Here is a 14,568-nt window from a genome sequence, read left to right as displayed (position 1 = left end):
TTCACTAGATCCTTCCTTTCTTCCTCAACATGGGCTACACTACCCATAGATAATCTACTAAGAGCATCTGCTACTACATTCGCCTTATCAGGATGGTAATGCACACTCATATCATAATCCTTAAGGAACTCAAGCCATCTCCTCTGGCGAAGATTCAACTCCTTCTGGGTGAACACATACTAAAGGCTCTTATGGTCAGTGAACACATCTACGTGAACATCATACAAGTTGTGTCTCCAGATCTTGAGTGCACCACTGCTGCAAGCTCGAGGTCATGAGTTGGATAGTTCTTCTCATGAACCTTAAGTTGTCTAGAGGCATAAGCTATCACCTTACCTCGCTGCATCAATACACAACCTAGGCCAACTCTGGGTGCATCACAATAGATCACATAACCATCTGAACCCTCTGGTAGAGTCAAGACAGGAGTTGTAGTCAATCTAGTTTTCAATTCTGCGAAGCTTTTCTCACAATCATCTGACCATTGGAACTTGACCATCTTCTGAGTCAACCTAGTCAATGGTGAGGCTATGGATGAAAATCCTTCCACGAACCTTCTGTAATAACCTGCTAGACCTAAGAAACTTACGTGGATCCCTTCGCTAGATACAATTTGACCAAGGAGAGCAACGGATTGCAACCAAAACTCACATTTACTAAACTTAGCGAATAACTGGCGATCTTTGAGAGTCTGCAGAACAACTCTCAAATGACTTGCATGTTCTTCCTCACTCCTAGACTAAATGAGGATATCATCAATGAAGACGATAACGAACAAGTCTAAGTGTTGTTTGAACACTCTGTTCAGCAAATCCATGAAAGCTGCAGGAGCATTGGTTAGTCCAAATGACATAACTACAAATTCATAATGACCATACCGAGTTCTGAAGGCTGTTTTTGGAATGTCACTGTCTCTGACTCTGAGCTGATGATAACCCGATCTGAGGTCTATCTTTGAGAAATGACTAGCACTCTAAAGTTGGTCAAACAAGTCATCTATCCTGGGGATGGGATACTTATTCTTGATTGTGACCTTGTTCAACTGTCTATAGTCAATGCACATTCTGAGAGAACCATCTTTCTTCTTTACGAACAATACTGGTGCACCCCATGGTGAAATACTAGGTCTGATGAAACCCTTATCTAGAAGGTCTTTCAACTGCTCTTTCAATTCCTTAAGCTTTGTTGGAGCCATTCTGTAAGGAGGAATAGAAATAGGCTGGGTATCTGGAAGAAGATCAATTCCAAAGTCGATTTCCCTTTCGGGAGGAACCCTGGGAAGATCTTTTGGAAATACTTCTGAAAATTCACATGCTACTGGAACTGACTCAAGAGATGGGGTTTGAAGGCTAGAATCCTTATCCCGAACTAGATGATAGAGATAACCCTTAGATATCATCTTTCTGGCCTTAAGGTAAGAAATAAATTAACCCGTAGTCGCTAGGCTACTACTCTTCCATTCTAAGATTAGTTCGTCTTGAAATTGAAAACGAACAATCCTAGTTCTACAATCGACTGAGGCATAGCATGAGTGTAACCAATCCATGCCTAGAATGACATCGAAGTCTACCATTTCTAACTCTACTAGATCTGCTGAGGTGACTTTCTGAGAAACTATGACAGGGTAATTTCTATATACCCGTCTAGCTATAACTGGGTCACCGACTGGAGTAGAGACTGAGAAAGGTTTTGAGAGAGTTTTTGTACTAACACTGAATTGGACTGCTATACTGAGTTACAAAAGATAAAGTCATGTCTGTTGTCAGTGAACCATATGTGAGTCACATCCTTGAGTTTGTAGGATGCCAATCTCACCTATCACTACCAGTTAGTGACATCACACCAAACATTTTCTTGACCTCATCAATGAACTTCTGTGGGTCCTTACCAACATGCGACCTAAAAACATAGACGGATTCATCCTAACAAAATCACAAACTCTGGCTGTCACTGATCGGTCATTTCGATTAGTAGGAATTAGAACCTGCTGATTGTTCTGGTTGGTCATACTCTGAGCCAAAAGCTGCATTGGCTTTCTGAAATTCTGCATTTGAACTTCCTTATCTGGTACTAGAGGAACTGCGTTAGCATTGCGTGCATAAGAATTCCATGCCTAAGCTATACGAGAAGGCATGATCTGAAACGTAGAACGTCAAGTTTGATTAGAATAAGATCATACCATACGCACGATAAGAGTAACAAGAAAGTGAAGTTATTCCTAAAACAGTTCATAGCCTCCCTCTCATTAGATGTGGTGCACTTCACACCTATGAAAATGACTCGACTTAGTGCGGCTTTTTCATACATCCTAGGACTCTTGAACCTAGTGCTCTGATACCAAGTTTTGTCACGCCCCGAGCTACCCCCGAAACGCGGACACGGAACCTAGGACCACAAGTGATCCCAAGCTAACCCTGCTGTCATGATCATGAGCATACTAAAGATAATAAACTATTGCGGAAGCTAAATCTTACTTAAAATGAAAAGATGGGGAATACCCATATTCTATAACTGAGATATTTGAAAACAATGAGTTTAATACAAAAGAAATATTAACTCAATACTAAGCTGAATCTAACTATGTCATAAAATAGCCTCTAAACTAGACTAGAAATACTGGGACAAGCCCCAGCTACATCTAACAAAAACTGAAACTAAATGACTAAAGACTGAAATGAAACTCATGACTGTTGTCCTCGGAGAATGAGGACTCACCACTGAATCTGCTGAACTGGAAATCGGGAAATCGATCTATGCGTGATCTAGATGCTGAGAACCTGAACCTACATCACGAGAAGATGTAGCACACGTATGCGTCAGTACTTGAAAGGTACTGAGCATGTAGGATAGAGTAAAGCTGAAATAAAACATAACTGAATAAGCACAAAAACAAGTATAATAATCTGAACGTGATGTGCTGATTTCTGAACTAACTGGATGCAATGACCAATTTATAACATGCTGAAATTGAATACTGAATATACTGATGTATGGTCAATGCAGAGAGTCTGACTGAACTGTGGGAGCTACTAATAACCGATAATAAAACCACATGAGCTAAATGTGGAGTCCGATGTATACGCCCCATCGAGAGGACCCAATATACCCTGCCAGATGTATAAAGGCATGCTGGCGTGATCATTAAACTGATTTCCTACAGAGGGGACTTACAACCTACTAGGATAGTAGTTCTGGGACTATTGGGTAGGCTAAACTCTAGTCCAACTCGGTATTATGCTACTCCCAATGGATTCTGTAAATTAACTGATTATATCTGAATTTCTGTAAATACTGGATAGCTCAAAACTGAACATCCAAACTTAGAATGCAACAATTAATCTGGTAATTATGCATTTATAACTGAGGCATGTATATCTGAAGTGTCTGAAATATATGACCTAGCATGTGTAATTCAAGAACTAAAGAAATACAAAGCTAGGGTTCTGAAATTCATGCGATAATATGAGTAATAACATGATAATCTGATTTGGAACATATATTTAATAAATTCATGAAGTTATATCAAAGTTCTAGAAACCCTAGGTTTAATCATGATAAGAGAATCAAGAACTGACTGAAACTAAGGACCCAATGGGTGAAAGGAACCCACTAGTGAAATCCCACATACCTGGTGATGAAATCCATGAAAAGTACTTAAGTTTTGGGGCTGGAACTGCTGGAGCTTGTGGCGTTCTTGAACTAGGGTTCTTGAGCTTTTTTTTTCTCCTCTCTTGCTTCTAATTTTCTAAGTTTTGATTTAATGATTTGACTTGGATATGTTTTAATTATGTTTCTAGGCTTAAACTAACTAAAATCTGATGATTTAGGATAAAAACGACGTAACTTAGGGTTTAAACGGAGTGGAAAATGTCAAAAAGACCCCTGGGAAGGTTGCTGTCGGGCCTCACGACGGCCAGGACTAACGGTCCGTCGTGCGACCGACGACCCGTCGTTGGGTCCGTCGTGAGGGCCTGTTCGACAGGCCTTCACTAAAATGGGCATAACTTTTTACTCCGAGGTCTGATTTTAGCAAGGTCAGTATCTATGGGAAGATAATTCAATTATCTATCTGTGGGTAGGTCATGGGAGACCTAATTCATTTTGTGCTAAGAGTTATAATAATTTAATTTAACCCAACTGCATTTCCCCTTAACTGGCTGCAAATTTTCCACCTACGGACCGTAGGTCCACCTACGAACCATGCTGGTCATCCATAGCTCTTGTCAGAGAGTGGTTGAAGGGAGTCTTGATCGACAGTCACGGACTACAGACCGTCGTTTCACCTACGGACCATAATTCCTTCCGTCGTCCAAGACTTAACAAATTTTTCTAGGCTGAAATTTTTGGGAGTTTGTGATCCCATTGACGGTTGTGCAGGACGGACTGTGGTTCAGGTTATGGTCCGTCGACGCCACCGTTGGTAGCACTTGCAGATTTTTCTGAAAAACTAATTTTTTGGTCTATTTTGGCTACGGGGTGTTACACACAATCTGCCCTTGTATGTAAGCACACCATCCCCCCTAGGGAGAATGATTCATTCAGCTTACTCAACACTGAGTCTTTCAACAACATGAGTACTGGGTCAAGATGTTTCTTAGCTGTAACATCTACAACAAATGAGGATTCAGAACTGAATGAACTGAAACACCCTCACTTGGTGTATCTACCAGCCGTACACCTAACCTAGCCAATTGGTGTACCTCTTTAACCAGCTCCTTCTTCTCATCATCAATATGAGACACACTGTCCATGCTCAATCGTCTCAAAGCATCGGCCACTACATTGGCCTTACCTGTATGATAGTGGACACTCATGTTATAATCCTTGAGCAGCTCTAGCCATCTTCTATGACGAAGATTCAATTCTCTCTATGTAAAAACATACTGAAGACTTTTATGGTCAGTAAATACATTAACATGTAGACCATATAAGTAATGTCTCCAAAGTTTTAACGTAAATACCACAGCAGCTAACTCAAGATCATGGGTAGGGTAATTCTTCTCGTGGATTTTCAACTATCTTGATGCATATGCAGCTCCCGCTGAAGCAATTGTAGCAGCTCCTGCACCCATTGATTTTGCACCTTCTAAAATCTCGAGTTTCGAATTCTCCTCACGCTTTTTCCATCACGATTTTCTCTTCGAGAACACTCGCCTTGTCAATTCTTCCCCTCGTTCTTTTTATCTTCGACATTGAGATGTTCATGCAAAGCATAGGCTAGACAGGCGGTAGACTTCACACCAACCCAATCGTGAGAAATTCTTGCAACTACGGAAACTACAACACCTTGTCATCCTGCATATCCCAAACCTACTCGAGAAGCATCACAGTGCACCATATACCCTTCACCACTCCTCGGCAATGTGAGAGAGAACTTGGGCTGAAGTGAGTCGGTCTTTGAACTCTTGGAAGCTCTTTTCACAAGTTTCATACCACTCAAACTTTGCCTTCTACTTTGTTAAAGTTGTCAATGGAGCAGCAATAGCGGAAAAGCCCACAACAAACCTGCGATAGTTATTAGCCAAATCCAAGAAACTTCGGATGTCTGTAGGAGTGAGGGGTCTCAGCCAGTTCTTTACTGACTCAATCTTTTTCGGATCAACCTCTACACCCTGATCGGACACCACATGACAAAGGAAGGTCACTGATCTCAGCCAAAACTCACATTTGCTGAATTTTGCATACAACTGATGTTCCCTGAGTACTTGCAATGTCATTCTCAAATGTTGTTCATGCTCTTCTCTGGTCTTAGAGTATATGAGGATGTTATCTATGAATACTATGGCAAAATAATTGAGGTATTCATGGAAGACCCTATTCATAAGGTCCATAAACGCGGCTGTTGCATTAGTGAGACAAAATGACATGACAAGAAACTCGTAATGACCATACCTAGTACGGAAGGCAGTCTTAGGAATGTCCTCTTGTCTTATTATAAGATGGTGATGCAGTGACCGGTGATCTATTTTAGAAAAGAAACTTGAACCTTGGAGCTGATCAAATAGATCATCAATTATGGGAAGAGGGTATTTGTTCTTTATAGTGACTTTGTTGAGTTGCCGATAATCGATACACATTCTAAGGGTTCCATCCTTTTTATAACGAACAACACTGGAGCACCCCATGAGGATTTTCTTGGCTAGATGAGCCCTTATCAAGTAGATCTTTTAACTGCAACTTCAACTCTTTGAGTTCAGTTGGAGCCATTCTATAGGGAGGAATGGAAATTGGTTTGGTGTTGGGATCTAAGTCAATGCCAAAGTCAATTTCGCGTTCAGGAGGGATTCCCGGTAAATCCTCCGGAAAGACATCTTGAAAGTCATTCACTATGGACACAGAGTCTATGGAAGGAACTTCATGTTCGAAGTAATTGACTCTGACTAAGTGGTATAAATACCCATTATATAACATCTTATTGGCTTTAAGATGGGAAACTATTTGACCTGTTGGATTTGAACTACACCCCTTCCAATTCAAGCTCTAATTCATTAGGAAACTGAAAACTTACTACCCTATTTCGACAGTCTATGGTAGCATTGCATTTATGGAGCCAATCCATACCCAAAGTTATATCAAAGTCAAGCATGGTTAATTCTATTAGGTCAACATAGGTAACTCTATCAAGAACAGTTATTGGGCAATCTCTATATACTCTTTCAGTTCCAATATTATCTTCTATGGGAGTACTAACTAGAAAAGGTTCATGCAAGATCTCAAGAGGCAAGTCAAATTTACTAGATTCTAAAGGAGTAACAAAAGACAAGGTGGATCATGGATCTAACAATGCATACACAGGAAAAGAAAAGACATGCAAGGTACCAATGACCACATCAGCTGACTTCTCCTGCTCCTCTCTACCATTAAAAGCATAGAACTTGTTCCTCTTGGGAGGCTCGGCTGCAGCAGTAGGATTAGGCTGAGGCTGAGTATCTGCCTTAGCCTGATTCTTAACATGTGGGAAGTCCTTGATCATATGCCCACTCTTACCGCACCCATAGCAGGCATTAGAACCTACCATGCACTTACCTCCATGCAAACGGCCATATTTACCACACGACTTTCTGTCATGCTGGTCATTTATATCATTTCCCTTCTTGGGGTCATACTTTCCCCCTTTGGCATTAGTGTTCCTGGAAGGAGTAGGATTACCTGAGTGCTGGTGCCCCTTCTTCAACTTGGGCCTGTCCTGGACTCCAAACAAACTCCTACCAGTTCTAGAACCAGCCTGATCTGAGGGCCTAGGCTTCTTGCCTTCTCGGCCTCTCTTCCTCCGATGACTCTCTTCCACCTGCTGTTCATGTACCATCAACCTAGCAAGGTCCATGTTATCATGCAACATGGCCTCCCAACATTCTTCCTCCAAATCGATACACCAGTCACAAACCTGCTTATCTCATCCCTGCTACTAGACACCAGGGAAGAAGAATATTTGGAAAGTTTAACAAACTTCAACGAGTATTCCTTGACTGAAATACCTCCCTGATGTAGGTTGATGAACTCCTCAACTTTAGCCTCTCTCTTCTCTCTGGGAAAGAACCTCTCCAGGAATGCAGTCTTGAGAATGTCCCAAGTGATGGGGACTTCTCCTTGTGCTCGGCCATCTACCCACATCTTGTACCATACCTGAGCCACATCCTTGAAATGGTATGCAGCCAACTCAGCATTTTCCTCTTCATTAACACCCATAGCATAGAAAATGATTTGGAACTCATCCAAGAACTCCTGGGGACCCTCATTGGTTCTGGACCCAAAGTAGACTGGAGGATTCATCCTGGTGAAATCTCTCAGTCTGCTAGCCATGGTGCTAGCATGTGGGTTCTCCCTGGGAGCACCCTCTCTAGTGGCCTGGGCTGTGATATCCTGTGCTTGAGCAGTGATGGCTTGGGCCATCTGAACCAGTGTTGTTCTCACTTCTCAATCTGTCAACGCAGTTGGGTTGAAAGTCACTTGCACTCCAACAGCTGGGGCTTGAGGAGGAGCTTGGTTTCCCCCAACAGCTGCTTCTCCAACTCTCCTGCCTGCGTTTCTTGTTGTGTTCATTTTTCTACACGCACTCACAAGAAGGAAGTTAGATGCTCAAATGACAAAAAATGTCAAAACTCTACACAGCACGATAAAAAGTAGAAGAAGGGAAGATTCTTAACATCACTAAATCTCTAAGTCATGGTTGTGGTGCATTTCACAACCAAAAGCTAGAAACGACGCAACGTGGTTGTTTTGAGCCTTAGTTCCTAGGTAATTTAACCTCATTCTCTGATACCAAGTTTGTCACACCCGGGCCCTAGACCCTAGATGAGACCTGCATCGTTAATCTCTCAAAGGTCGCAGACAAGCCTCTTCTTAGCATTCATCACAATCGTACAGTTAAATTTAGCAGAAAATTTTGAACTTTTTAACTTTACTGAAGTGTACTTAGACTTCATATAATTCTTGCATAAGAGTGATATACTAATAGCTCAAAATAAACAACCATCTAATAAAAGATTGAACAATTTAAATGAAGAATTCATAATATAATTAATAGTTGCCAAACCGGCCTTAATACAAAAGCTTGAACAAACGTTTGAAAGGAAATACTAGGGACAACATACACTAGCTATGTCTAATATTTTAAAGCTAGAAAATAAAGCGTAGGCATCCTCGGACTCAAGAGGACCTACCAGAGTCTGGAGGTACTAGTCCAAACAGCTTCAACTAATCTTCAATCTTCTTCAAAGACCTGCACCTATAAAAATAGAAATTTTATATGCGTTAGTAAACACTTGTACTAAGTATGGGTGTATGCACATAAACACATATGGACTATGCATGATCAAGGAAAGCTCTTCCTATAGCAACATGCCATTTTTGGAAGTGAAGTCATTTCATTGTCCTAATTTGTTATTTATGAATCATGCTATGAATATGACATATTTTCATGCATTTAAAGCACACAACTCATTTTCTATATGAACATAAGACCTTGGAATCATGAACATAATTTAGAACAACTCAAGCAAAATTTAATATTTTGGCTCCCCTTAGGCTGAGAGCTCCCTCACTCGGACTTAGTTTATTTTTCAGTCTTTTTGGCTCCCCTTAGGCTGAGAGCTCCCTCACTCAGACTTAGTTTATTTTTCAGTCTTTTCTTCTTTTTGTTGTGTAGTTCAATAATCTCCCTTGATCCTATGTTTTGCTAACGAGTGAAATGTTTCATTGTAGTCCCATTGCTACAATGAGTCAAGTAAGTAATCTAAAAGACTAAGGAAATGATTTGACTACCCTACTTACCAGTTATTCTTTTCCATTCTTATTAAATTGGACATGAAGTCTTTATAAGCCAATCTTTATTGGCTATGCCCATTCTTTGATCATTTGCATAATATAAAGATGCTGGGGCACATATTCATACTGCAATTGATGATTCATTATATATTTCTCCCTTTATTGGCATAAGCCAATAACTGTTAAAATTTCATTCTTATCAAACACTGATGATTTGATATACTTATGCTTTTGCTTATTTAGTTCACGTTGAACTTACATTTCTTCTTATTTGACATCATGTTCACCTTGAACATGCTAGGTTGAATTAGGATATTCTTTTAAGACTTCCATAGGGATCTTTCTGTGCAATCACTACGAACGACTTACATCATTACTTAGTATAACCTCATCCTTTGGTCATCGTATCCGAACACCCCTCATCTTCCTAGTTCTTTCTTTCTTTCTTACTTACTTCCTTAAATAAATCTTTAGCATTAAACCGACATAGATCATGTGAGCTAACGTGAAATCCAATGTATTCCCCGCACTGAAAAGAGGTGGTTCACCAGCCAAAGTGAAACCGAATACTTCCTAGCTTTCTTAGGTGGATCCACTAGCTAGTAACCTATGCTGGCGACATAGTTCAAACACTAGGAGAATTTGGAGATCCTTATCAACCTTGGTGGTAGTCTCATCTCATGAGGCTTACATGTTCTTGCACAAACTCATTACTAGTCTATCGATGCTTAGCTCAATTTATTATACTTTACAACTTTATAGTTGACTCATACACTATGGAATCTTTCTTCTAGTATGAGGTATGATTAGCTCAATGTATGACTTGTCATCCTTTCTAGACTTGTCTCACAATTTCTATCACCCTCTTATGTGAGTATCTTTAACATAATTGTTTAGGTGCAACAAAGACTTGTCTCACTTCCTTTAACACCCCATTCTAGGTCAATTTCATAACTCATAAGCTTTTAGTTCTTTCATTACTCATCTTATCTTGTTCAATGTTATTTGGTAGTTTTGTACCATTCTTTATGAAAGTTATAAGGACTTATTCAATGTGCTACTATGTTCACGAGTTAATTTAGATAGTGTATGTTGGGACTTATCCCAATCATTGGCATACCCTAGGTTATGAGTTCATTGAGTTACATCTTGTCAAGTCAATATTTAACATGTATTTGGCCTTACAAAAAAGGACAATAATTTACATTGGCCATATAATATTGGTATGACTTAATCATTGGCCAATTCTATTACAAATTTTGAAAATAATATTGTTGGCCAGTTTATTGGCATAAAGCAAACTTTCACTAAACACTTGTCATGATATTATCACTAGCCAAGTCAATTAAATTCATGTATAAATTATAGTAATCTCATGTAGATGATACTCTAATCAAACAGATATAACCTATTGGTCTCATTCGACATTATCAGATCACAGAATCCTACACAGAATGATCAGTTAGCACCATTTACCAACAATATGCTCGAGATTTGCATTATACATACAACTTGGATTGGAAATAGGGAGAACTAGGAAGATGAACATTCGACAATTTCATTGGAAACAACCCTAGTTTCGGTTTTCTTGAATTCAAATCGTTTTAAAAGACTCCTGGGGAAAGGAATCCAAGAGAGAAACCCATACCTTACTGTAGAATTGAATCTACAAAGATCACCCTGTACTTTGCACAAAAATCTTGAAGAATTGCATTGAAATCGCCTAAGGAGAACTGAGAGTATTTTTTCAATTTTTCTTACGTTTGTTCACTGTTTTCAGTCGTGGGTTTCTACTGGATAAACGTGATTCTAAGTCTTAGGAAATGAATATTGACTAATTCAACTTAGTCTAATTAAATCAATTAAATAAATTAATTAGCTAATAACCAAAACGCCCCTCCTAAATTGACTAAAAATAGGAAAGCATTTGACTTAGCCAAATTCTAAAATTTGCTAACGGTCTCGGGTTTTACCATGAATTTAAAATTAATTAATTAAGTTGCTAATTTAATTAACTTAATTAATTAAGTGACCTAGGGTAATTACTAAAGTATGCCTAAGTAACTAGGTTCATAACCAACCCCTTTGGATCATACTAGGTTAGGTACTAGGATGTTTCTTTAGTTAGCTACTCGGCTAGTCTCACCCGGTTAGGTCTTAGGATTTCGGGCACACTAGTTAGTTCATTTTAGTTAATCCTAGGTTAGTTATCTAGTTGGGTAAGTTAGTTAGAGCTTAGGATTGGTTAGGAATCTCGGCCCTACGTGGCTTGACCCGACGCGTGTCGGCCCCCTAACCGCCCTAACCGAATCGGTTGGTCCTAGTCCCTTGGTCTCTCAGCCGGTAGCACATATGCTTGCACATGTGTTGCCGTGCACTTTCCTAGTCGTGCACTCTGTAGTTTCACTTGGAATGTTCACTATTTGTCCCAAGGATCCTCACTATGTCCTTGGGCACTGCTTAATTTATATGATCATTTTAAATGATCATGTGCTATAGTATTTAGGCTTGACATTTGGATGCCTCGTACCTAATGTGTGTAAGCTATGAAATCAAAAATTTTAGCTTAGGGTCTTCATTGCAGGTATATATCCTAAACAAGCTTGGATTGGAGCATTTGAACATTAAAGTGTATCTTAAGTTACTTGTTAATACATAGAAATTGGCTAACACCCTTAAGCCAATATTCTCTAACATGCTCACTATTACTCAATGTTAGGCATTGGGATGCCTATGTACCCCCAATACATATTCTTAAAACCTAATAAACTCTTCAATAGACAAGTACATTTTATGGAATGTTACAGAAATGGATGGTCAAGCAGAGCATACCATTCAAATACTAGAAGATATGCTAAAAGCTTGTGTTATATATTTAAAGGGAAGTTCGGACGATTACCTACCGTTGATTAAGTTCTCCTATAATAATAGCTACCATTCAAGTATTTCCATGGCTCCTTTTGAAGAACTCAATGGTATATGGTGTCGGTCCCTAGTTGAGTGGTTTGAGGTAGGGGAGTCTTTACTCATTGGTCCCAAGATGATCTACGCGTCCTTAGATAAGGTCTAGTTGATAAGATATAGATTGAAAACGGCATATAGTTGGCAAAAGTCGTATGCCGACAATAGAAGAGAGGATCTTTGAATTTGAAGTAGGGGATAAGGTCTACTTGATAATTTCACCATTAAAGGGGTGATGAGAATTGGCAAAACAGGGAAGCTTAGTCCCTGGTTTGTGGGCCCTTTGAGATAGTAAAACAAATCGGGAAGGTGGCTTATGAATTAGAGTTTCCAAGTGAACTACCCCTGGTTCACTCCATATTTCCTATCTTTATGCTTAAGAAGTGTATAGGTGATCCCGTATCCATATTGAATGGTTAGGTGTAGATGAGAACCTTTCCTATGAAGAGGTTCTGGTGGAAATTCTAGATCGCCAAGTCAAGAAGTTGAGGAACAAGGAGGTGGCCTCCGTCAAAGACCTATGGAGGAATTACCTAGTTGAGGGAGCAACATGGGAGGCCAAGATCAACATGAAGTCCCGTTATCCTTATCTCTTTCCTCAAAATTCTAGCAAAAGTTGAGGTTAATAATCCTTTTAAAATGAACTAATTAATAATGTTGAATTTGTCTTGATTTGCTAATATGTGCATAATTATGATAAAGGTTCATGCTATAGTGGGTTTTCATGTAAACATTCTTATTTGCTTAACTTGCACTTATTTGTGATTTATTGTATAGTTGTATTCATGAAATGCTATTGAACAAGTTTAATATGCCTTGAAGAAAGTTTTTGCATAGGTGACTCTTGATGTTATGTTGAGTTCATGTTGATAATGAGAAGATAGTTACTCATGTTGTGAAATTAAGCTCTTATATGTGGTAAGTTGAGTCTTGAGTTGCTATATGAAATGTCATGCTTATAATTTATTTGAGTTGTAAATTACTCATATGGGTTGTGACTCATAATGGTTTCATGTTGTTTATGTTGTTGTTGGTTGGGCTGCTAGTTGTGAGTCATCCTCTCTCTATAAGAAGATTTTTAGTGTCGTTCAGGGATGAATGTTCCTACGTGGAGGATAATTCAACACTCCTTACATGAAGCAACACTCAAAACACTGTTTCTAAGCCTAAAATAGTGTATTGAAACTAAATGGGAAGTATTAGAGTCAAAACACTAAGAAACGACCATGCATCCGGAGAACTGTGAAATGTGTGCTAGTGTGCCTTCGCATGTTTCATGGAGTTTAAGAGTTGGAATTTAATGAAATTTAGTAAAAAGGTACTAAATATTTGCTAGATTGTGTTTAGGGGGTAAGACTCCACAAGGACCACCCTAGGAGTCCTTGAGGAGGACCCATCCATTGAACCCAAAAACTGCCCAAATGACAGTGTTCAACCACGAGCACCAACGACAAGCCGTCGATTGTAAGATGTTTGTTATTTTGGGATGTTGTTTGACACTTAGTCAAAAATCCCAAGTAATCTCCAAAATCCCCTCTCTATCACCAATGACGGAGTGACAGTACGGGGGCGTCGATGAAGCTACGTGGCGTCGATGGGGTCTCGATGTTTGAGACCCCACTTCACTGTCCAAAATGTTTCAGTTAGGGGTGATTACGGAATTGATTAATTAATAAATTAAGGGTTTAGGTAGGTTATAGTTGATTAATTAAGGACTATATAAGTATCCTAGCTAAACTAACTAACCTAACACCTCATTAATTCCCAAACCATATCTCTCTAACATCTCTCTAGCCTCTCTCTTCCCAAACTCAAACCTCCATTTAAGGAACACCAGAGCTCTGTCAAGGACGAATTCACGAAGGTTTTCATCCAAAATTAGTTCCAAGATCATCACTAAGGTATGGTTTCTTTCACTCTTGAGATTCCTTTCCCCAAGAGGCCCTTTCAAAGATGATTTTCAACTTCCTCAAAAAACTAGGGTTTCAATCTAGACATGGGTTCCCTTTTCAAACGAATTTTTTATTCAATTATGATAAATTATGGTACCCTATCATTGTTTAACTATGTAATTAGGTTTAATTGTTGATAATCACTCAAGATTTCCCTTTGCATACTTGTCCTTCCGTTAACTCACTTTATCTTGGAGTCTATGGTAATTGTGGAAGATGATGAATATGTAGAATAGTAATTGCTATATATTACTTCTTGAATTTACCTTTTTTATGCATTGGCTATGTATTCTTTGGTACTGAAGTATGAAGTCAATGAAAGGGCAATAAGGTATGAAAATTGATTCTTCTTGAATTCAATTATGAAGTATGATTTACTTGGATTGTAATG

The 14,568-nt window shown here is 39.2% G+C and overlaps 1 protein-coding gene across 1 annotated transcript; it reads right to left on the bottom strand.

The window, feature by feature from the left end:
• Nucleotides 1-5,450: 5,450 nt before the first annotated feature.
• On the bottom strand, nucleotides 5,451-7,890 carry LOC114076479. The gene is made up of 3 exons (XM_027915591.1): nucleotides 7,385-7,890; nucleotides 6,827-7,310; nucleotides 5,451-5,612 (listed from the first exon to the last, which is right to left on the bottom strand). The coding sequence occupies exons 1-3, from the start codon at nucleotides 7,888-7,890 to the stop codon at nucleotides 5,451-5,453; spliced, it is 1,152 nt and encodes a 383-aa protein (XP_027771392.1).
• Nucleotides 7,891-14,568: the final 6,678 nt, after the last annotated feature.

Source organism: Solanum pennellii, chromosome 3 (assembly GCF_001406875.1).
Source record: "Solanum pennellii chromosome 3, SPENNV200".
NCBI lineage: Eukaryota > Viridiplantae > Streptophyta > Magnoliopsida > Solanales > Solanaceae > Solanum > Solanum pennellii.
This window is presented reverse-complemented; position numbering and strand designations above follow the sequence as displayed.